This window comes from Callithrix jacchus, chromosome 15, assembly GCF_049354715.1.
Source record: "Callithrix jacchus isolate 240 chromosome 15, calJac240_pri, whole genome shotgun sequence".
Taxonomy (NCBI): Eukaryota; Metazoa; Chordata; class Mammalia; order Primates; family Cebidae; genus Callithrix; species Callithrix jacchus.
In genome coordinates, this window is record NC_133516.1 from 24823881 (window position 1) to 24848853 (window position 24973).

Consider the following 24973-nt stretch of genomic DNA (forward strand, 5'->3'; position numbering starts at 1 on the left):
GTTGTCCAAAACCATAATAGGAAGAGCCCTGGGGAGCTAGGAGACCTGAGTTCTGGGCTGCTCTGTTACTGATTAGCGTCTATGTCCTTGGACAAGTTGCTTCCCTTTTCTGGACCTGGGTTCCTTTATCTTAAACTGAGAGAAGGGTCCTAGATAGGTTCTAAAGTCGATGGGTTCTTATAATAAGTTAGAATTCCAAGGCAAAATCCAAAAGTAAAACCAGGGGTCAGTATACCTCTGAGTGGCTGTTAAGGTTACATACAATACGAGGTTCCATGGCCTTCCTTTTAGTAGCTAATGGATATGGCCTCAGTCAGAGGCCGTCAGGTTTACTGGGAAGAGCCTTCCGGTTTTGAAAGACAGGATCTCCGGGTTTCCAGTTCTGTCATTCACCTGGGGTAACTTTGGGTAAATTCTCTCTGGACCTCCGAGTAGGGAAGTCCTTGTCACCCAGAAGAGGTTCAAAGACCTGAGTAGTGACTTGGAGAGCTTCCCGAGATTCTCCTTCTATAACCTAGGCGGCTCAGCCGGGGAACCGGGTCCCAGCCGGCCCATAGTTCCTCTCGGAGGTGCGCTCGAAACTTAAACCTGCAGCGCTGGCCAAAGGCGGCTCCGCTTCGGAGGGCGCGGCTGCAGGTGAGTTCTTAAAGGAACCGTCAGAGTTTGGGTAATACCTGAGATGCTGACTGGGCTGGGACGCAGGCTTGGGGGACTGAATGAATGAGCGAATGAATGAACGAGCCTTCTCTCCCCACCCTTAAGTACACCCTACTTGGAATTAATCACTTAGACTTAAAAATCTTGTACTAAAACCCTCAAACTCTTGCGAAATTAACCAGTGTCTCTATTTTACATGTCCTTCTTTAATGAACCCCCTCCCTGCAAGCCTATTACTATGGGACGAATAGTAACATAATCAGCCTGTAGTGGAAGGCTGTGCGGAGTTGGCACCCCCTCCCCGAACTCCTCCCTCTCTCCCAGGCCCCGCCCTCCCCGCCCCCTGGGAGGTGCAGTTGGCTCCTCCTCTAGGCGGCTTTTCCCCGTTGGGGATCTACCCCGGGGTTGCCAGGGGCTCTCTCCGCCGCGGAGTTGGAAACGGCACGAGTTGAGTGAGGTTAAGGGGGTGTCTCGGAATGTGCGCCTTGGATCTGGTGTAGGCGAGGTCACTCCTCTCTTCAGACAGCCCGATCCTTCCCGGCCTGGCGCGCTAAGCTCGGAACTGCGGGACACGCTGGTGGGCTAGGGGAAGGTAAAGGCGGGATCCTCTGGGGCCACCCCGGGCCACCTGTGGAGTCCGTGTGTTAACTCCTTTGTTTTCAGAGCCACTTCAGCGGCCGCCCCTTTAAGCGAGGAGGTTCCCTTAGGATGCTCTCCGGGTTCCCCTTCCGTTCCCGAGCCCTCTCCCGACCCTCCTCCCGTTTCTAACCCCAAGGTAGCAGCCGGGGAGCCCGGGGCTCGGCGCGAGCCGCCTCCTCACTTCCCATTGGCTGGGAGCACCGGGAAAGCGGTCACGTGGGGGCGCGGCAGGCCAGCTCGGGGGGCCGCCATCTTGGCGGAAAGTTTGGGGGGAGAACGGTTGGGGGTGCGGAAGGAGGCGAGGTTCCGGGGGTGGGGCGGCCAGGCGGCAACTGGGCCAGCCGGCCGGTGGGCCGCGGCGAGCGAGAAGGCGGCGCGGCCGAGAAAGAGAAAGAGGCCGTGGGGGTGCGGCGGCCCAGGGGAGCTCCTCCCCTGTCCCTTCACCCCCTCCGCTCGGCTCCGCGGGCCCCGGGCGGGGCGGGGGTACGTGGAGCGGGGCTGCGCTGGGGAGCTGCTCCGGGTGGGTCTGGAGCGCACCCCAGCTCCGAGCGCACGCCGCTCGCGGGAACTTTGTGGCGGCGCCGCAGGTGTGGGGGCCCGCGGAGGTGTGCATGCGGGGCGCAAGGGCGTCGCGGAGAGCGGCCGCTGCCCTGTCCGGCCCCCGCTGGAAGCAGCCCGGAGGCGGCGATCAAAGAGAAAGGCTTGCGAGAGGAGGGGGCACGAGCAGGGCGGACGGCCAGTCCCACCGGTCCCTTCTCAGCGCTCTGCGTCCGCTGCTGGCTCAGGGGCCAAGGGTCGGAGCGCTTCACCCGCCAGTCCCCGGTAGCAGGTGGGGAGTGTGGATTCTTGTGTGGGGGAAGAGGCGGCCTCAGGTCTAGGCTGTTAGTGCTCTTTGGGGAGGGGGACGCTTCCGAGGAGAGTTGGAAGCCGACTTCTATCTGTTCTTAATTTGGAGGGGTACCCACTCGTAGGAAAAGCTTTCCAGTTGACAGACAACTGCTGGGTTTTGAGGCTCTTTCTTTGACTTGGTAAAACTTTGGAACGTGGGCTTTTCAAATAGGGCTGCGAGGGTTTTCTGTTTCTATGGGGGAAATGCTAGTTTAACACGATTCTATCCTTTACTTTTTCCTTTCTGTTGTGTGTTTTTAAAGGTGTGTGCCCCCTTCCTGATTCTGGAGAAAAATGCCGGTCCGGAAGCAAGGTGAGAATTTATTCCCTAACTCTGTTGACTGTGTCACTTGCTTTTCCATCTGTCAGTTTTTTGATTGCTGTTTTAGAGTCGTTTGTGTAACTTTGATGAGACAGCACGGTCCTAGCTTTATTACTTAGGGAATCTAAGCCTCACATTATTTCAGAAGATGGAGACACGAAAATGTTTGTTCAACTTTCTTAACATTTCTTTAATGATTAAGAGAGGCAATTAACCTCCCCCCAACAGATGTCCTTAAAAATTCTGAATTAGTGTTTTAGTATTTCACTTTATCATCTTACTAAGCATTATTCTGTGAGCAACTGTGGGATACTAAATTTGTATTTTGAAATGTTAAAAATTTGGATTATAATGACATTGTAGATAATCTGCTTTTGCATCTCAGGTAATGTGAAATTGTTGCTAATAGTTAGATCTTTTACTTTGGCAAATTACCAGTACACATTTATTCCAAACTGCTCATCCTCCTCCATTTTCTAATGTGATATATATTTAAAATTTTCTTTTCTTTAATTTTTTTTTGTTGTTATTCTAGGGAATATGTGTACACGAACATATACGTACATGAACATAGTGACATCAATTGACCTCAAGGACTTGGGGAACTATTTAGATGTCATGCAGAATTATTTGCACTAGTATGTGATACGTTTTTTGTAAATATAGAGTTGTAATCAGGCTCTGCTTTATCTTCTCAGATACCCAGAGAGCATTGCACCTTTTGGAAGAATATCGTTCGAAACTAAGCCAAACTGAAGACAGACAGCTCAGAAGTTCCATAGAACGGGTTATTAACATATTTCAGAGCAACCTCTTTCAGGCTTTAATAGGTGGGAATTCAAACTTTGTAACTATTATGCCAGCTAGGCTTTATTCTCCTCTCAATTCAGTTATTTTAAACATAAAAAAATGATGTACTTAATTCTCTTTGAGGCGTTAGGTAACTTGAACATCTTCAGTGAGTTGTGTGTTTTTCATAGGCCAATAGCCTTTCCTAAAATACCCAGTAATCAAAAAACTTTCAGTGGCTTTTGAGAACATTGTTTCACATTTTGCTAGCATTAACTATTAAAAGATGTTGCAAAAATGTCTCAGAACCTAAAAAGGTGTGACTGAGTTACTGTTGGCTTGTTTCTGTATTTGACTTGTAAGTCTCTGAAGTCATTGAAAGTGTTTGAAGGATTCTGCTGTTATTAAGAACATTCAGTCCCTTTTAAAAAATTACCTATTTATTTATTTTTAAAAATTTTATTTATTTATTTATTTTCCCCCCACTTCACACCCCATTCAGTCCCTTATTATAGACTTCTGTTTAAATTTGACATTCATAGAGTCAGAATTTTAGACTTGGAAAACGATCTCATAGATGATCTTGTCTAATAACTGTATTTTGCAGGCAAGAAAATGGAAAGTTTTATTCTTAATTGTAACTTCATTTGAAGTGGTGCATTGTTTGAAAGGAGACCTGGACAAATAATCAAGAGTCCTGAGTTCTTTTGCCACTAATCGAATGATATTATATAAGTCATTTAACTTTTACTATGCCACCATATTAGCTATAGAATGTAGCTGGTGATATGGAACAGTGGGTTTAAAGCCTTTTTAAAGTAGATAAATCCCTTTTAAAAGCATCTTCTAATATTTTGTGTATAATCCCCTATGTATAAAACCAGGTGATGTGTCTGGCTCTTTTTTCCAGGTACCTCAAAAAGTTTGTAAACCACTGAACTAGAAAGTTTGTCTCTTCAGTTCTAAGAATGAAAAAAAAATTTTTTTGACTTACCAGCTATATAACATTTAAAATAAGAAGACATATACTTAATTGTATTACATTTATTTCCTCAGTAACTTCCAAGCAGATATGGCCTTACATCTGTCTGTTGATAGAGTAATAGTTGGTGTGATTTGAAGACTACCTTCAAGTCAGTGTTTCTTGTCAAATATATTATTGATAAATGGATGCTCTCTACTAAGTTTTAGAATGAAAGATTTTTGTACAGATTACTTGATGCACCTGAAGAATTTTTAAAAATTTGGCATTTTTTTTTTTTTTTTGAGATGGAGTCTTGCTTTGTCACCAGGCTGGAGTGTAGTGGCGTGATCTCAGCTCATTGCAACCTCTGCCTCCGGTTTCAAGCGATTCTTCAGCCTCAGCCTCCCAAGTAGCTGTGTACGGGTGCGCCCTGCTATGCCCAGCTAATTTTTGCATTTTTAGTAGAGATGGGGTTTCACCATGTTGGCTGGGATGGTCTTGATCTCTTGACCTTGTGATCCGCCTGTGTTGGCCTCCCAAAGTGCTGGGATTTCAGGTGTGAGCCATTGTGCCTGACCAGAATTTAACATTTTAATAGACTTTTAAAAATATAAGAATACAGAGCACAGTATAATGAACTGCCTTTTAACTATCACCCGTCTCCAAAAATTATTAACATTTTTCAATTTTTCTTTACATTAATGGACATTTTTCACACAGTTGAATTTCTAAGGTTTAAGATCCAAATGGATGATCAAATTGGATTCCTCTGGAAAAATAGCAAAAAAGGAAGGGAAAGAGCATTTTTTCGTTACTTGTTTTCTGAGTCAACATTGAACCTAGTAATTTGGTGGTGCCACTGATGGGAAAAAACAGTTTACATATGTATAGATAGCTAGAGAGGTAGATAGACAGACTGCAGTCTTTCTTTGTGTGAAGGCTGTGACTTAAATTGTTAGTGAAATAACTAAACAGAATCTACATTTATATTTCTTTCTAGATTGGGGATGGATTTGCTATCTTCAGAGACATTTTTGACCTGCCTTGCCTGTTTTGAATGTGTCTCTTACGCACAATTGAACTTTGATAGAATTAGCTTTCTAATTATTAAGTTTATATTTGTGAATCTTCTGTATAATTTCATTGGTTGTGAATTTACTTTGACATTTAGATTTACTCATATTTAATGTTATATAGGATGTGGTACTATCTCAGATTTTGGTGTAAGAAAAGTAATAGATTTTAGGAGTTTTGAAATAGATACATTTACTAGAAGTTCTGTGCATTTCTATACTATAATTAATTGTTGATACTACTAAATTAATAAATATGTTCTCGTGTTTTCTGAAATTTGGTTAATTTATTAACTTTTAATACTTAGTCTGAAAAATGTTTAGTCTGATAAGATTTTCTTCGTATTTTGCAACTCTACCACTGTTTTGAAACAGTGTTATAAATGTACTTTAAGTTTGTAAATTGCCCTAAGCTAAACTAGTTCATTGTGTCCATAGTATTTGCAGAAAAATCCTGGATTAATGTTTTTTTCTTTTATTAAGCGGCACTTTCTCTTTCTAATTGTTATGTGTGGACCACTGGATTAAAGGACAGCAGGGGTCTTGACGACCTGAGTTGTTTGAAAGTCATTGAGTGCTTAGATTTTTGACTTTCTTAGTTTGGAAATCATTTGCTGAGGCTGCAGTGAATTGTCTAGTTATTTGGGGTGCTGAGTGTCTTTGAATTTGCAATCTGCATTGATTATTTATTGATTCTTTGAACTGGTAGTTTATATTTATTTTTCATGCATTTAAAAAAAGTTTGAGTGAGTTTCTAGGGGTTTTGGTGTTCCCGCCTGTATTTGAGATATAGTTTAGGTTCCCTGTACTTTTGGATTATTCAGAGGGACAAGCATATACATACTGTATTCTATTTGTTCTAAAATACCAATTTTTAAATATTTCAATATCTATGTTATTTTAATTGACAGTGTTTTTGCGTTCTTAGTGACACATGAAATGGTGCATTTTATAATTGATACTTGCAATTTAATTAAATATAGAAATAATTGGTCTAGTGCTGATAGATACTTGGTAGTATCTTTGAAGGATGGGTTAAAAACTTAAAAATTATTGAAAACAGAAAAGTTATATTAACTTTGGAGTTTTTGCTGATATATTGTTTCTTTAGAGCTGAATATTTAAAGTTATATCTTAACAAAAGTCCATGAACTGCACATTTGTTTAAAATTTACTCCTAAAACATATCTGGTGATTATTTTTGTATAAAGGAAGATAAAGCCTGCTTAATTTCACTCCATGATTTGGGTGAGAACAATTTGAAAACTTGCTTTTGTATTCCTAGTTTTTGTATTTAAGTTGTAAAATTTTGTGAGTAGACAAGATATGGTTTGATGATAATCAGAGCCCAGGTGTTTAGGTCCATAGTGATTTCAGTTCATGATTCTAAGGTGTCTGGGATCTGAGGTGACACTGGTAGAGCCTAGAGACTTCACAACAGTTTAAACCCCTGCAGTTATTTCATATGGGATCAGAGAACTCATCTACTTTCCTTGTGCATGAGAAGAATCTGGGCCCAAGATTAGGCTGGCTTTAGAGACTTGAGAAAGTTGAATCATGTGAATTGTGTATTTTGTCTGCAATAAATAAGCTTATTTTAATGCAGTGTTTAATTTCTGCAGATATTTCAAAATGAAAGTGGATAATGTAATAGTGCTATCCATTTATGAGTTTTTTTAGTTACCTGTTCATTTGTTGCTTCTCTAATAGTTTCACTAGCCCTTATGAAAGGACATTACCCTATCTTTATTTGTAGATACTAGGTTTCAAAAGTATGACTCCTCTACTATCTTAGCCATCTTTAAATTTACAGTTCAGGAGTGTGAAATGTGTTCATATTGTTGTAAAACAGATCTTCAGAATATTTTCATCTTGGAAAACTGAAATCCTATTCTGATTAAACAGTTGCTCCTCTTTGCTCTCACTTGCCAGCCCCTGGTGACCACCATGCTACTTTCTGTTTCAGTGAATTTGATGATGTTTGCTACTTCATAGAAGTATTTGTCTTTTTGCAACTGGCTTATTTCACTTAGTGTAAGGTCCGCAAGGTTCATTCATGTTGTAGCTGTTGACAGGATTTCCTTCCTTTTTGAGGGCGAATAATTCCATTGTATGTATGTACCACATTTTATCTAGCCATCCATTGATGGACATTTGGGTTGCTTCCTCCTCTTGGCTTTTGTGAATAATGCTGTTATGAACATTAGTGTGCAAATATTTCCTCAAGACCCTGTTTTCAGTTCTTTTGGATATTTACCCAGAAGTAGGATTGTGGGATCATATGGCAGTTACAGTTTTAATTTTTTGAGGACCCACCTTAATGTTTTCCATAGTGATTACACCATTTTACATTCTCATCAGCAGTACACAGGATTTCCAATTTCTTCACGTCCTTGCCAATGCTTATTTTTTCTTTTTTTGATTATAGCCATCCTAGTAAGTGTGAGCATATGACTCCTCTTCAAGTGTATGTAAAACATAGTAACACATTTATTCAGCACTTTCTGTGTGCTAATACAAGTATATCATTTAGTCATTGTAATCTTTTGAGGCATACATTCACCTGTATGAGGTGTTTGTACCATTTTATAGATTAGAAAACTGAAGTACTGAGAAATGACTAAGTCTTGCCCTTAGACCCTCAGATACTAAATTCTGGAGCCAGAAATTGAACTCAACTGATCTGAATCCATAGATGTTTTTCGCTTTCGACCATTAGGATGTTCTTTAACATTTTTTACCAGAACTGAGTATTTTAATCTGATAAAGAGTACTAAATCACAAGCATGTTTAAGACAGATGGTGATCCTTAGGTTTAGTAGTCTTTAAATGATTGTCACTTTTAAGGAAAATATAATGGTAAAATGATGTTTTTGATGATGGAATTCACACATTTTTTAACAAGTGTATTTAGTAATCAGGGTTTGAGATCTTCCAGCTATAGTGGTAAAATGTTAAAATTTCTTAAGTTTTTTTTTGGATTATTTTGGTCTCACTGATGTTACATTTTAGTCTATTGCTAACTGTGCATATGTGTGTGTATATCTTTGAAGGCTAGATTTGAGTAAGGAAAACAGGATATGGATCACATTTTTGCCTAAAACTATGAAATTGAAGAATAATTTTATTAACTTTTCACTTGGTGGTTTTGATTTAATTAGATTGAGTTATTTCTTTGGTAATAGTTTTCTTGCTACTGCTCTGAAACAGTGTTTTGATTATGTTGAATCTGGTTGAATTCTCTTTAGAACCTTGGAATCGGAGTTGTAAAATATTTCTTCTAAGCCATTTCCTCTCTGTAGGGTTATATTTTTCCTCCATACAAAATCCAAACTTGGACCAGATATTACTGTTAGTCATCATGTCTCTTTACTCTCCTTAGGGCATATTTTCACAGCCTTTCTTTGTCTTTTGTGAAAGTGACTTTTTTTTTGGGAGACAGGGTCTCGCTCTGCCACCCAGGTAGGAGTGCAGTGACTGCTCACTACAACCTCTGCTTCCCAGGCTCAAGCGATCCTCCTGCTTCAGCCTCCTGAGAAGCAAGGACTAAAGGTGTGAGCCACCATGTCTGGCTAATTTTCTTGTAGAGACAGGTGTTGCCCAGACTGGTCTCGAACTCCTGGGCTCAAAGCAATCAGCCTCCCTCGGCCTCCTAAAGTGCTGGGATTATAGGCATGAGCCACTGCTCCTGAAACTGACATTTTTGAAGAACACAGTTCCTTCCACCCTTATTTTTTTAAATATAATTTTCTCATTTTGGGTTTGTCTGAGATATGTTTGTGATTAGATTCAGGTTATGTATTCCTGGCTTAGGATTCTACAAATCCAGAGATGCACAATGTCATCTGCCCTTCATTGATGATACTGATTTTGATTACTCAGTTGGATGTTGTCTGAATTCTCTATCCTATAGTCACTTTTTTACCCCTTGCAGCTTACAGGCAATATGCGGAGACACATTAACACCATATACGTATCCTACTCCTAAGCAAAATTTCCACCTATGTTTAGCATCCATTGGTGATTCTTACTTAAACCAGTTTATACTATGGTTGTTGAAAAACAAGATTTCTAACAGTAACACTTCTCCAGGTTTTCCAGTTAGCACTTTGCATTTTACTCTAATCAAGAGCCCTCCTTTTTTTTCTGTGTCTGTCTTTCATGAACTTGCAGATACTTGTTTTTTTCCAATGGCTTATCATTTATTACCATCCTTAATGATATTTGTGCCCTGAGTGATCCAGTGGGGGAACTTTCAAGCTTGTTCTTAAGTCCTTATGACATGCCCTCATCATTTTTTGGAGTGCTTTCTTAATTTTTGGCACAAGATGTTCCAGGTTTATCTTGTACCTTTCCTGCCTCAGCCCTGGAATCAGCCATTTCTCTGAGAAGCTCTGGCTCCTTTTAGTACACACCTTGTTTTAAGGAATATGCTGTGAGTACTGTCTGATTGTTAGTCAAATAGTATCTAAAGTGTTGAAATACTTTATTTTTGCCTACTAGCTTGACATCTTTCCTTTTTTTAATGTGTGAAACAAATTATAATATAAACTTTTAAATTTTGTAGGATACTCTTTTTTTCTGGGGATCAAAAATGACTTTCTTTTTAAATGAGCATTGGTTTGGAAGAAAGTGTATTTGTGCTTGAGTAGATTTGACCATTGTAGTATATCTTAGTATGTCATTCGCCCTTCATTGATGATATTACTTTTTAAAAATTTATTTTCTCATTTTTTTTTATTCTAGGAGAGAAACTAGATGATATTAATTTTGATTACTCAATTGGGTATTGTCTGAATAATCATACTTGCTTTTAGTCAATGAACTGATAACAGTTTTTTACCTCTGAATTGCTAGAGTTATATTTCTTTTTTTTCTTTTACTTGTTTCTTTTCTTTCTTTCTTTCTTTCTTTTTTTTTAAATGAGACAGAGTTTCGCTATTGTTGCCCAAGCTAGAGTTGCAATGGCATGATCTCAGCTCATTGCAATCTCTACCTCCCAGGTGCAAGGGATTATTCTGCCTCTGTAGCTGGGATTACAGGCATGCGCCACCATACCTGGCTCATGTTTTTGTATTTTTAGTAGAAATGGGGTTTTACCATGTTAGCCAGGCTGGTGTCTTGAACTCCTGACCTTAGGTGATCCACCCGCCTCGGCTTCCTGAAGTGCTGGGATCACAGGCGTGAGCCACTGTGCCTGGCTGGGTTATATTTCAATGTTCTTCAGCTTTCTAGTTGCCTTTCCTGTAACTCTCCAAAATAAATTTATTATAAAAATAAATGATGCATGTTCTATATAAAACATTTGAGATCAGATTATCATATGTTAGATATTGTAAACAAGAAAATCCTCACACCAGAGGTAACCTTCTACTTCATCCATGGGGTGAATATAATAGAATGTTATCGTGTGTGTGTCTGTGTGTGTGTGCACATATATACACATCTTTGAGAAACAGACTTTGTACCCAAATAAAATAATTCTTTCCTTTGTGAGAATTGATACCTAAAATCAACATATAAAGTGAAAAATCTCATCTAGTTAAAATTATCCCTGAAAATCCTTCAGGAATTTAACATTATCTCTTGTTAATTACAGCACAATTGTTTTTTTCCTCCAGTGGAAAGGAATGATCTCTTCACTTGAGCCCTAGACGAAGTTGTTCAGTTGTTTGACTTCTACTAAAAACACCTAATTATAGAATCATACTCAGCACAGTGAGATACAGCAAGATGCTCACATTTTGAGAGGCATATGAAAACTTATACCTAAAGGAAGAATATTCTTCTCATTTTTTTATTTGTGATAGTCACTTATTGAATAGACAGAGTTGCTCTTTTTTTGTGGGGAGGAAGCGAAGTAGACTGCAGTTGTGTTTGTTTAAGTGTGAATAGCATGATTTCTCTGTACTATACACACCACACTTTTTATCCTCCAAAGTTTATCAACAGATGTCTTTACATGTCAGTAGATTTGTACCATTTTATTTATATTTATTTATTTTTTGAGACACAGTTTCGCTCTTGCCCAGGCTGGAGTGCAATGGTGCAATCTTAGCTCACTGCAACCTCCACCTCCTGGGTTCAAGCAGTTCTCCTGCCTCAGCCTCCTGAGTAGCTGGGATTATAAGCACGCATCACCATGCCTGGCTAATTTTGTATTTTTAGTAGAGACGGGGTTTCTCCATGTTGGTCAGGCTGGTCTCATCAGGTGATCCTCCCACCCTCTGCCTCCCAAAGTGCTGGGATTACAGGTGTGAGCCACCACGCCCAGCCAGATTTGTACCATTTTAAATGACTGTTTATATAGATTATAGTTTTTTAAAATGGTTTCCTAGGAACATTTAGGTTTGTAATTTTTGTGAATTATAAATATCATATTTGCATATGCATTTTTGTTTCAATTCTTTACTATATCCTTAGGACAAACTCTTAGAAATGAATTGTTTGGTCAAAGGGAGTGTGTATTTTAAGGCTAGTGATGTGATTTGTTAAATACTGTTAGGAATGTTGTATTTATTTTTATTTTTATTTTTATTTATTTATTCATTTTTTTTTTTGAGACGGAGTTTCGCTCTTGTTACCCAGGCTGGAGTGCAATGGCACGATCTCGGCTCACTGCAACCTCCGCCTCCTGGGTTCAGGCAATTCTCCTGCCTCAGCCTCCTGAGTAGCTGGGATTACAGGCAGGCGCCACCATGCCCAACTAATTTTTTGTATTTTTAGTAGAGATGGGGTTTCACCATGTTGACCAGGATGGACTTGATCTCTTGACCTCATGGTCCACCCGCCTCTGCCTCCCAATGTGCTGGGATTACAGGCGTGAGCCACCGCGCCTGGCCTTGTTGTATTTATTTTTTAGGAAATATGTGGAAGAGTGACTAATTCACCGTACCTTAAAAAATACAGAGTATTACCCATCTTTTTAGGATTTTCTACTCTGATATGTGGAATATACATTTAGTTATTTTTGTTTTATTGTGCATTTTGTTGATTAAAGAAGTAACCAAAGATGTAAGTAAGTCTTTTATTATTTTATTTTGTAAATTATCTGTTTAATTTGTGCCCCTTCCTCCTCCTTTTTCCTTAGAGGTATAAAATTTACATTAGGCATATCAACTCTGCCATGTAAATTGCAGATAACTTCCCTTGTTTATTATTTGCTTTTATTTATTATAATTTGTAATTTTTTTGAGATGGAGTTTCGCTCTTGCTACCCAGGCTGGAGTGCAATGGCATGATCTCGGCTCACCGCAACCTCCGCCTCCTGGGTTCAGGCATTTCTCCTGCCTCAGCCTCCTGAGTAGCTGGGATTACAGGCACGTGCCACCATGCCCAGCTAATTTTTTGTATTTTTAGTAGAGACGGGGTTTCACCATGTTGACCAGGTGGTATTATTTGCTTTTAAACTTGGATTTTTAAGAAAACATATGTTTATGTATGGTTAGATTCACCAATATTTTTCTTTATCAATATTGTGTTTTCTGCCCTTGATAACATATTTGGAAACATCCCAATACTCTAAACCCCATTATTATAATCTATTCCCAAGAGTATAAAAACATTCACCTGTATTCAGATTCTTTCAAGACTTTTTAAAAACATTTTAATTTTAAATACATTTGGAAATTATCTTGATATAAACTATGAGATTACCTTTTAATAGAAATTTGTATTTATCTCTTATACAGTTAAAAAAATTAACAGTTTTTTCTCAGCAGTTTTGAATTTATAGAAGAATTGATTGGAAAGTACAGTTCCCATAATCTGAACCCCTCTTCCCTTTTTCATCTTGCAGGCCATATGTGGTGGCTCATGCATGTAATCCCAACGCTTTGGGAGGCCAGGGAGGGAGGATCCTTGAGCCCAGGAGTTTGAGACCAGCCTGGGTAACATAGTCATACCCTGTCTTAAAAAAAAAAAAAAAAAAAAAAGACATGGTGGCATGAACCTGTAGTCCCAGCTACTTGGGAACCTGAGGTAGGAGGATTTGTTGAGCCCAGGAGGTCAAGGCGCTGCTGTACCTCAGCTTGGGTGACAGAGTGAGATCCTGTGTCTTTAAAAAAAAAAAAAAAAAAACGGCTAGGCTTGGGTGACTCATGCATATAATCCCAGAACTTTTAGGAGGCCAAAGTGGGAGAATTGCTTGAGCCCAGGAGATCACAGCTGCAATGAGCCATGATCATAGCACTCACTACACTCCAGTCTGAGTGACCCTGTCTCAAAAACAACAAAAATGCCTTGCATTAGTGTAGTATATTTGTTTCACTTGATAAGCCAATATCAGTATGTTGTCATTAGCTGAAGTCTGTAGTTTACATTAGTAGTCACTCTGCGTTGTACATTGACAAATCTGATAAGCACATTTGTTGTTTTGATACATGTATCCACTATTGTAGTATTGTGGATACATGTGTCAAAACAACGAATGTACAGGGGTTCCCAACTAGAGTGCCACAGACCTATACCTTAGCAGTGAACAAGTGACCATTGCCACCTAAGCTTTGCAACCTGTCAGATTAGTAGCGGAATTACATTCTCACAGGAGCATGAACCCTGTTGTGAACTGCACATGTGAGGGATCTAGGTTGTGGGCTCCTTATGAGATAATCTAATGCCTGATGAGCTGAGGTGGAACAGTTTTACCTCAAAAGCTCCCCCACCCCCTTTTCCATGGAAAAACTGTCTTCTATGGAACTGGTCTCTGGTGCCAAAAAGGTTGGAGACCGCTGTTGTTTTTCACTGTCTAAAGGTCCTGTGTACTCTTCTTATTCTTCCCTCATGCCCCAATTCTACCCCCCCAACACAAACTCCTAGAAACCACTGATCTTTTTACTGTCTCTGTAGTTTTGCCTTTTCTAGAATGTCATAGTTGGAATCATTAATTATGTTACCTTTTTAGATTGGCTTTTTTCACTTAGCAATGTATTTACGATTCCTCCATGTCTTTTCATGCTTGATAGCTCATATCTTTTTATGACTGAATAATATTCCACTGTGTGGACATACTACATTTTGTTTATCTGCTCACCTGTTAAAGAACATCTTGGTTGCTTCGAAGTTTAATCAATTATGTATAATGCTGTTATAAACATTTGCTTGCAGGGTCTTGAGTTGACATAAGTTTTCAGCTTGTTTGGGTAAATACCAAGGAGCAAAATTGCTGGAGCATATAGTATGAGTATGTGTAGTTTTTAAGAAATGCCAAAGCTGCTTTTCAAAGTGGTTGTACCATTTTACATTCCTCTCAACAATGTGTTGCCCTGTGTCTTCATCAGTATTTGGTACTGTTGGTCCTTTGGATTTTAGCCATTTTAATAGGTGTGTAGTAGTATCTTATTTTAATTTGGAATTCCCTAATTATATCTGATATATGCTCATTTGCCATCTGTCTTTGGTGAAGTGTTTGTATCTTTTGCCTGTTTTCTTAAATTGGATTGTTTCTTATTGAGTTGTAAAGAATTTTTGTATACTTTGGATGGTAGTCCTTTATTGGGTATGTGTTTTGTCATTATTTTCTTCCTGTTTCTTGTCTTTTCATTCTCTTTTCCCCATCAACTAAAATTACTAATTTCTCATAGATTAGAAATGTCACTAGTATTATGTTAAATTATTACATACTGTTGGGCCTATATTTAGATTTTCTACTCTGACCCTAAGTTAGTATTGCCTTTTTTCTTTAGTTTGAGAAGTGTTTCATGGCTTGTGGGTTTCTCGGTTTAAGATTATATAAATTGTCACCAAAAGCTAGACAATTTTTTTGCCTGTTTGAAAATTCCCTTTCTCTCATTCCTCACCCCCACCACCCTGCCCCCTTGAGAGTATTTCTGGGATTCTACACTTTCCCATTACTCCCATTGTTTGCAAACTTTGAATTCTAGCAAGAAAATAACAAAGGTAATGAAAAGTTTTTATGTAAAAGAAAATTGAATATTTGAAGGCTTCTGAAATGTGTAATCTTGGAGATTTCCAGTTTTTTTTAACTAAGAAAGATTGTGGTCTGTTCTCTTGGACTAACTGGTTTTCTTCAAGTTTTAGTTTTTGAGAGTTTCTTAGTGTACATGTTAGAGCTTTTTGTGGCCTTAATAAGATCTTTGTTCAGGAATTGGACTTGTGAAGACCCAGTTTAGGCCAAAACAGGGAAAGCACTTGCCGATTATAAATGATAAATCAGGAATAGACTGCAATAAGACTGATCTAGTAGGTTTCAACAAAATTAATGTTTTCAGTTGTGAATCAACCAAAATGTAATTTTTTGCTAATACATATTTTAGTATTTCTGCATTTTCTTCTTTTTCTTCCTTGCTGTAGTGCATCGTTTTCAAAGAAAATAGTTTTTCACAGGGTAGTAAATAAAAATGTAATGGGTGATTTCAACTTTGTGTCTGGTATTTGGTAAGTTTTCTGGATCTTCAGGTGAATATGGAATTACTTTTATCTATTGGCAGTCTCTTGACTATGCCTCTATGTTCCCATTTTCATAGTAAAGGTTTAAGTTTAGAGTTGTACTCAAGTTGAATTTTTGTATAGGTTTATTGAAAGTAAATTTGGCAATTCCTGATAAAATAGTATTGAGGGATGTGACTTTTGAAGCATTGTTTTGCTATAGTTGGATTTATAGAAGTGTGTGTGTGTATGTATAGTGCATATGTGTGTATATATGTATAGTTATGAGTAGCCTTTATTACTGACGTTGGATATTCAAAGACATGTGAAATGACTTATGTAAACCAAATGACTGATATAAACCAAAATGGAGAAATAAATTTTTGTTGTCTGTCATAGAGGTGGTTAATTTAATTTTGAAATTTTTGTACCCATGAAGGAGAATTTTAAACATGTGCTTGAGCTTTTGTAGCATCTTAGACTATAGCCTTCAAATTTTTCTAAAACTCTACTTTTTTATGTTTTTAAATAGAAAACCTTAGGTGTTACACAATCTTTTTTCTAAATTTTCTTCATCTCCTAAAGACATTATTGTTGTATCCTGTCTTACCATTTATTTCTTTTATGTTTTTCCAAAACTTATTCACTCTATTGTTAATGATTGGTTGAATACTTATGTGTTCAGAGTAAACTAATTAATTCATGAAGGTTTTCATGAAGTTGCGTTTTTTAGAATAATGGATTTTCAGTTTTAGCATGTTAAAGAGATTTTCAGAACTTATGAGAGTTACTACAGTTCCAGGGTTAACCATGTTTGTTTTTCTTCTCCATTGACTTCTATTTGGGTAGTAACTTCTGTTTTGCTTTTGGCTAGGTACCTTATAGGAATCAGTGTTATGCTCTGCAGCTTAGAAAGATCTCAAGTCAAAGCCTAAGTATTTTGAATCCTAGAATATCATTTTGTAGAAGTACCTTGTCGGCTGGGCGGGGTGGCTCACACCTGTAATCCAGCACTTCGGGAAGCTGAGGTGGGCGGATCACGAGGTCAAGAGATCGAGACCATCCTGGCCAACATGGTGAAACCCTGTCTCTATTAAAAGTACAAAAATTAGCTGGGCATGGTGGTGCATGCCTATAGTCCCAGCTACTCCAGTGGCTGAGGCAGGAGAATCACTTGAACTTGGGAGGTGGAGGTTGCAGTAAGCTGACATTGTGCCACTGCACTTCAGCTTGGCGACAGAGTGAGACTCCGTCTCAAAAAAAAAAAATGCCTTGTCACAATGATAATCTAACTTTTTTGCTAAATCTTTATGGCAATGTGCAGTGATTTAATTATCTTTTGACACATAAAATGTAGATTACCTATAAAATCCAAGGATTGCTGATATCATGGGAAATATAAAATACAGGTACTTTGGACTCAAAGGAAAAACTCAGTCTCTGTAAGCATTTTTTCCAGACTGTGCCCTTTTTGATTAGATGCTTATTTGAAAAACCTTAGCTGATATAAATAAGGAATTATAATGGGGAAACTACAGAATTGTAATGGGGAAATAGTTTCTGAAGAAGTGTTATTGTGTTGTTCACCACTATAGTCTAGAACACCCCAAAGGTGAAGAAATATGGTGGACAAATGCAATAAAATGTATAACCTATGGAATATTCAGTATGTCAGGGTAAAATATGAGTCAAGATTAAAGATGATGTATAGAGTATATATTTTTTCAGGAAAGTGATAAAAACTGACTTACCGTCATATCAAAGACTTCACCACAACCGCACATCTATTACCAGAAATATTTTAGTACTTATGCATAGGTTTTTGTTAGCCAAGTATGGTAATTAATCTCTTTCTTAGGTCTGGAATTATCTGATGATATCACATACCATGACCTCAGAAACAAAAGTCTCTAGGTAGATAATTACAAAATTCATGTCTTAAATGTCATGGGCTTGATTCATTTAAGATCTCCCCTAGACTCATTCTGAGCTTGTTTTATTCTGATAAAGTTTACCATTGTAACTATTTTCAAGTGTGCAGTTTAGTGGCATTAAGTGCATTCACATTGTTGTGCATCTGTCAGTCCTGTTGTTCATCCTCCAGAACTTTGTCGTCATCCCAAATGTAAACTGTACCCATCAAGCAATAATTCCTCATTTCCTCCTACTGTCAGTCCCCGATGACCACTGTTCTTCTTTGTTTCTGAAAATTTGACTATTCGAGGTGCCTCATATAAGTGGAATTATACCATATTTTTCCTCTTGTGTTTGGTTTATTTCACTTAGCATAATGTCTTCACAGTTTAGTCACCCATGTTGTAGTATGTAGGAATGTCTTTTTTTAAGGCTAAACAATGTTATGTTGTATATATATGTATATATGCCACTTTTGTTATCCATTCATCTGTTGATGGATTTTTTATTAGTGTTCTCCTTTTGATTATTGTGCATGATGCTGCTATGACCATTGGTGCATAAATAATCTGTTTGAGTCCCTGCTTTCATTTTTTTTCAGTATATATACCCAGAAGTAGAATTGATGGATCAAATGGTCGTATTTTGAGGCACTACCATATTTAAATATTAAATAAATTTAATATTTTGAAGAACTACCATACTGTTTGCAACAGTGACTATGATTTTACATTTTTATCAACAGTACACAAAGGTTCCAGTTTCTCCACATCCTTATCAACGTTTATTGTTTTCTATTTTTTAAATAATAGCCACCCTACTGTGTGTTTACCCAGTTTATTTTGTCTTAGCCATGATATAGTGAAAATAAGGTATCTATTTGGTTTTCTAGTCCATAGAAGCTTAGATATAGCAAATTAGAAAGGGCTGTTTAATAGATGAATGTAGTAGGACCCAGTCAAGGCATTTCAGTTGACAGAAGCAAGACATGACTGAACTTTTAAAAAATTCACAAGTGGAACAGTATTCCTTGATCATACTAGTTAAGTGAAATGTTCCTATATTTGAATTATTAGTCTAGATTTCTTTTGTTCTATACAGCAGCCAATAGCCACATGTGGCTATTTAAATATATTAAACCTAAAATAAATACAATTATAAATTCACTTCCTTACTTGCATTAGTCACATTTCAAGTGCTCAATAACCATATGTAGCTAGTAGCTACCATATTGGACAGTGCAGTTATAGAACATTTTAATCATTGTAGAAAGTGTTTTTGGCTAGCACTGGTCTAGATTAGAGATGTTATTGAAGGATAATACAGCAGTGTTCTGTTAGTTAATCCTAAAATAAAGAGACTGATGGAGTGGCTCATGCCTGTAATCTCAGTGTTTTGGGAGGCTGAGACAGGAAGATAACTTGAGCTCAGAAGTACAAGACCAACTTGAGCAACACAGGGAAGACTGTCTCTACAAAAAATAAAAGAATTAGGTGGGGTGCCATGTGCCTATGGTTCCAGCTACTTGGGAGGCTGAGGTGAGAGGATTGTTTGAACTAAGGAGGTTGAGGCTGCAGCGAATCATGATCATGCCACTGCACTCTTAACCTGCGTGACACAGTGAGACCCCATCCCAACATAAATAAAGGGTTATAGACATTTAGAGTTTGAAACTTGACTTAGAATAATATAAAATGGTCTACTTGAGATACTGATAACCAGTATCAGTACGAACTCTTGGGGTCATAATACTATAATGGGCATTTTTTTTGGTAAGAGATACCTCTCTATATTTAGATATATCTATAAATACATATCTCTTATGTATGTCCTGCTAGATAAATACACACGGCCACATGTGTATCTTCTACAAAAGAATTATAAATATTTCCTAATGTTTTGTGGAAGGTAGTTCATATTTAAATTTCCCTAATTGTTCTCAGAATGTCTTTTGTACCTCTTCCCCACAACTTCCTCTAGACAAAGCTTTCAAGGCTCAGACATTGCAGTTGGTTGCTGTTTTTCACTTCTTTTATACAGAACAGTTCTCTCTTTCAAATACTTTCTTTTTATGATATTGGGTTCCTAAAGAGACCAGGCCAGTTGTCCTATAGAATGTCTCCTTCTAGATTTGTTTCATAGCTTGCTTTTGGTGTCATTTACCATGTTCCTCTACGTCCTGTCTTTCCTGTGAACTAGAAATTGGTTCTAAAGACTTGATTAAGGTTGGAGTTAAACAGTTTTTGGTAAGAATACTTTTTAAGTGTTGCCCTGATCTTGAGTTTTTTATTTCTTTCATATGGTTATGTCAGCAGTTTTATATAGTGGTTCGTGGTTTATAAAATGCTTCCACAGACAATTTTCTCCAGTAATATGTATTTTTTTTTGAGACAGAGTCTTGCTCCGTTGGCCAGACTGGAGTGCAATGGAGTGGTGCAGTCGTGGCTCACTACAGCCTCTCCATCCTGGGTTCAAGTGATTCTCCTGCCTCAGCTTCCTGAGTAGCTGGGATTACAGGGGCACACCACCATGCCCAGCTATTTTTTGTATTTTTTAGTAGTGACAGTTTTTCACTGTGTTGGCCAGGCTTGTCTTTATCTCAGGTGATCCGCCTGCCTGGACCCTGCAAAGTAATAGGATTATGGGTATGACCCGCCATGCTTGGCCTCTAGTAATACTCTTAATACCCTGTGAGGTAGGTTGATATTATCCTCACTGTACAAAGCATTAGTTTTTACCAGGCTTTTACTTGGAAAGTTCTGCAATTCCACTGGTTATTAAAACTGAAAGGGGGCTGGACACAGTGTCTCACACATGTAATCCCAGCACTTTGGAAGGCTAAGGAGGTCAGGAGTTAAAGACCAGCCTGGCCATGTTTTGGCCACAGTGAAACCCTGTCTCTATTAACTGGGCATGGTGGCATGCGCCGGAAGTCCCAGCTTCTCGGAGGCTGTGGCTGGAGAATTGCGTGAATCTGGGAGGTGGAGGTTGCAGTAAGACAATCATACTGTTACACTTCAGCCTGGGCAACGAGAGCAAGACTCTGTCTCAAAAAAAAAAAAAACAAACCAAAAAACAAAAAACTGAGAAGGGAGTTAAGTTTGTCTCTATTTTGTGAGGTTCATTTTTTTTTAAAAGGAATGCTAATGCTTTCAAAATAATGAGAAGCAGTAGGTATAAGTTATTCTGTCTAAATGTTTACAGTTATTATGAATGATTCTATACAGGATAATACCCACTTTTATTGTTACCTTCCCTTTAAAAAAATCCAAAATTATACAAGTTGGTGAATAGGGAACTAAGAGTAGTGAATCTAAGCATTGTATAACTGCTACTTAGAGCTTCAGTGTAGCGTGAATAATCAGGGTCAATGTACTAAGTTCTTATAATTGTAGCTGATTGCAAAGTCATTTGATCTTTTAAATTATCCTGTGCTATTATAAATAAATTTGTCATTTATTTTAGAGTTGCGTAATGACTTTAACTGATTGTTTCTAAAGTAGTATAAAATATTTAATTTACTGTTACAAAATATTCAGACTAGAGGATATCTGAAAGCTTTTCTAGTTCTTTGATTTTTAACTTTTTTTTTTGGCTTTGGCTTTGGCTCTGGCTAGAAGGGCAATTAAAACCACTTGAGTGATTTACATTCCCGGCTTAGATATTGGTGGTGACTATATAAATATCAGCAATAACTGTAGAATTTACAATAATGATATTAGCTACCATCTGTTAGGAGCCTATTCTGTCCTGTAGTGCTAGGCATTTTGTAAATATTATACTCAATCCTTGCAACAATTCACAGTGGTGAGAGGCAAGTTACCAGAGGTTAAGTAGTTTGTCTGAAGTTGTAGCTAGTTGGTGATGGAGTTGGTATTTGAACCAACTAGTGACTTTGAAGTGTAAAAAGCCTATGAATTTTACATGGTGCCCTGTGGATTCTGATATGATTGTGATATAATGAAATAAGAAAATATTTACTGTTTAAGTACATTATACGATGGGACTTAATTTGCTAATCTAGAATAAAAATTGTGCTTTTGAGTTGTGGTGTTGTAGCATTGCGTAATTTAGTTAGAAAATATAAATACTTATGAATTTTAATTTTCCTTCTAGATATTCAAGAATTTTATGAAGTGACCTTACTGGATAATCCAAAATGTGTAGATCGTTCAAAGCAGTCTGAACCAATTCAGCCTGTGAATACTTGGGAAATTTCCAGCCTCCCAAGCTCTACTGTGACTTCAGAAACACTGCCAAGCAGCCTTAGCCCTAGTGTAGAGGTAAGATAAAAAATTTGTTCTGAAGCTGTTTTTTAGTGATCAATTTATTTGCGCTGGTATGTTTTTTCATTTTATTAAAATATTTTATACAAATGGATTTTTTGTGGGAGTATAATTTATAATAGAATAAAGAGAATATAAAATATTCTTGAAAAGCAAAGCTCAGATTCTCTGTTGCCCCTGTTTTAAAATGTTATGAATTGTTTGAGAATTAAAAAGTTCTTTGTATGATAGACCTCTACAAGGCTTCAACTATGTGTAATTAAAATGGAAATGGTACTTTGAAAAGATGGTGTTCTTTCCTGGAATAGTTTTGTGGTCTGGGCTGCTAAGTTGTACCCATTTATCTCAAGGATTCTCTGTTTATTGGCTTGAAGGATAGCATTCAAACTCACTAGAGACTGAAGCATAAATTTGAACATCAGCATTGGTTTCTATATTTCTGTAGTTAAAGCTGTTTCTTTGAATATTTATAACTATCTTAGTAATACTCTTTTTTTGTTGTATTATACTGTCGCCCACTTGGATGTGGTATAGCAGAGATACGAAGCATTTTGTAACGAGGATTCTGCCCAAGAAGCATTAGTCATTTGAAAGTGGTTGTCTGTCTGAATTTGAATCTGCCCTTTCTAGTTAGTATAAGGTAGTACAGTGCCTGGAAAATGGGATGTTTCTGTTTGGTGAATAATAAATCAGGAAAAAGTGGTGGGCAGCAACCAGATAGCAGTTTGGTAAAGAAGTTAGATGGTTTCTCAGTTTTTAGTAACATAGAAGTATAGAATTTTAGAGCGGGAAGAATCAGAGCACATCTGATCCCTTGCCTTCATGTTAAAGATGAGGAAACTCAGATCAAGAATAAAATGACTTGACCCACTTTATTTAGCTAGTTTGGGCAATTCTACCTTTGAATTTCAAGCCTCTTAACACCCAACTCACAGTTCTCTTTATTAATTTTAGAACTTGTATGCTTCTCTTTGATTAGAAAGTATAACATTTATAGTGTATATCCTTATTTTTTTCATCACTTTTTCTAGGATAATTTTCATTTCTATACTCTTTAGTTGATACATCACTTGCTTTTATAATAGTTCATTTCTGAGGTCTATTTCAGATGGTTTTCTAAAATGTCTTCAGTCAGTTATTGCGATGGTTTGAATGTGTCCCCTCCACAATTCAGGTGTTGCCAATGTGATAATAGAGGTGGGGCCTTTAGGAGGTGATTAGGCCATGAAGACTCCTCCATCCTTCATGGAATTAAGGCCCTTATAAAAGTGCCTCCATAGGTTGGGCGTGGTGGCTCACACCTGTTATTCCAACACTTTGGGAGACTGACATGGATGAATTGCTTGAGGTCAGGAGTTCAAGACCAGCCTGATTAACATGATGAAACTGTCTCATGTCTAAAATACAGAAATTAGCTCTGCATGGTGGCATGTGTCTGTAATCCCAGCTACCAGGAGGCTCAGGCGGGAATTGCTTGAACCCAGGAGGTGGAGGTTGCAGTGAGCTGAGATTGTGCCACCAAACTCCAGCCTGGGCGACAGAGTGAGACTCCGTCTCAACAAAAGAGCCTCCACAAAGAGTTTAGCATTTTAGCTTGCCTTTCTTTCTGCCCTGTTGAGATGCAACAAGAAGGCCCTTACCAGACCAGATGCCTGGATCTTGGACTTCCAGCCTCCAGAATTGTGAGAAATGATTTTTTGTTTGTCATAAATTACCCAGTCTCAGGTATCCAGTTGTAGCAGCACGCAATGGACTAAGACAGTTATACAGTTTGTATTTCACACTTACTGTCTTAGTTCTAGGTTAGAAAACTTGCTTATGTAAAAAACATGTTAAACTTTAAGAGACTTCAACTTGCTTAATAAGAGAATTATTTGCTGACTAGTGTTTTCCACTGTCTGATTTAAGATACTTACCTTTGATTATAAAGCCTACAGTTCTTATACTTGGTTTACTTATTTTTGTAGGCGATTGTGTAAATAATGGCTGAATCAGTGCAACCATTAAAAGTAAATATTTGACATTATTGGTGGGAATGTAAATTACTACAGCCATTATGGAAAACGTATGGAGGTTTCTCAGAAAAACTAAAATAGAACTGCCCACCAGCAGTCTCATTAGTGGATATCTGTCCAAAAGAAAGGATATCAGAATATCAATGGGATACCTGGACTCCCGTGTCTATTGCAGCACTGTTCGCAAGGGCCAAGATGTGGAAATCAATCTAAATACCCATCAACAGATGAATGGATAAAGAAAGTGTGGTACACACACACACACACACACACACACACACACACAGAGGAGTGGACTACTGTTCAGCCGTAAAAAGAATGAAATCCTGTCATTTGCAACAACATAGAACTGAAGGTTATTATGTGAAATTAAGTAAGCCAGGCACAGAAAGATAAATATCACATGTTTTCACGTGGGGGCTAAAAATGTTGATCTCACGGAGGTAAAGAGAAGAATGGTAGCTTCCAGGCTCGGAAGAGTGGGAGAGGGAAAAGATGAAGAGAGGATGGTTAATGACTTTAAAAATATGGTTAGATAGAAGGAATACATTCTGCTGTGCAGTAGCGCAATAGGGTGACTACAATTTATTGTATATTTCAAAATGGTTTAGAATACACAAAGAAATGATAAATGTTTGAGGTGATGGATATTCTAAATACCCTGATTTGACCGTTATACATTATATGCATGTATCAAAATATCACAGGTACCCTATAAATACATACAATTATATATTTATATATATATATATCAGTAATAATTTTTTTAATTGTAAATATTTATTAAGGTTGAATAAGTTGACAGATTTGTAAACTGGAAGTTTTTTTCCATATAGATTTCATTCAGAAAGATCAGTCATGCATTGAGTTTCATCAAAAATGACATTGGAAACACTTCAATTTTTATAAAATTATGAGGCACTTATACCTAGAATGCTATTTGCAGCTCTGGGTTCTACACCTCCTGAAAGGTATTTATGAACATGATAAAGGCACTTCAAATGAATAGGAGAAAAAGAACTTTCATATTGTAAATGTCA

General features: G+C 37.8%; 1 protein-coding gene across 33 annotated transcripts in view; it reads left to right on the forward strand.

Moving 5' to 3' along the window:
* DLG1 (discs large MAGUK scaffold protein 1) overlaps positions 1-24973 on the forward strand; it is a 306584-nt gene that overhangs the window by 23574 nt on the left and 258037 nt on the right. For 18 of the 33 annotated variants that reach the window (XM_008981434.5, XM_035274946.3, XM_008981437.5 and 15 more), the window contains exons 1-4: positions 1531-2125; positions 2448-2497; positions 3205-3336; positions 21749-21915. In XM_008981434.5, coding sequence (XP_008979682.4) covers positions 2479-2497; positions 3205-3336; positions 21749-21915 — 318 coding nt within the window. In that variant the 5' untranslated portion in view covers positions 1531-2125; positions 2448-2478. Of the gene's footprint in view, positions 1-1031; positions 1250-1530; positions 2126-2447; positions 2498-3204; positions 3337-21748; positions 21916-24973 lie in introns of those variants that run through there. The other 15 variants (XM_008981435.5, XM_078350559.1, XM_078350558.1 and 12 more) reach the window with 3 other exon arrangements.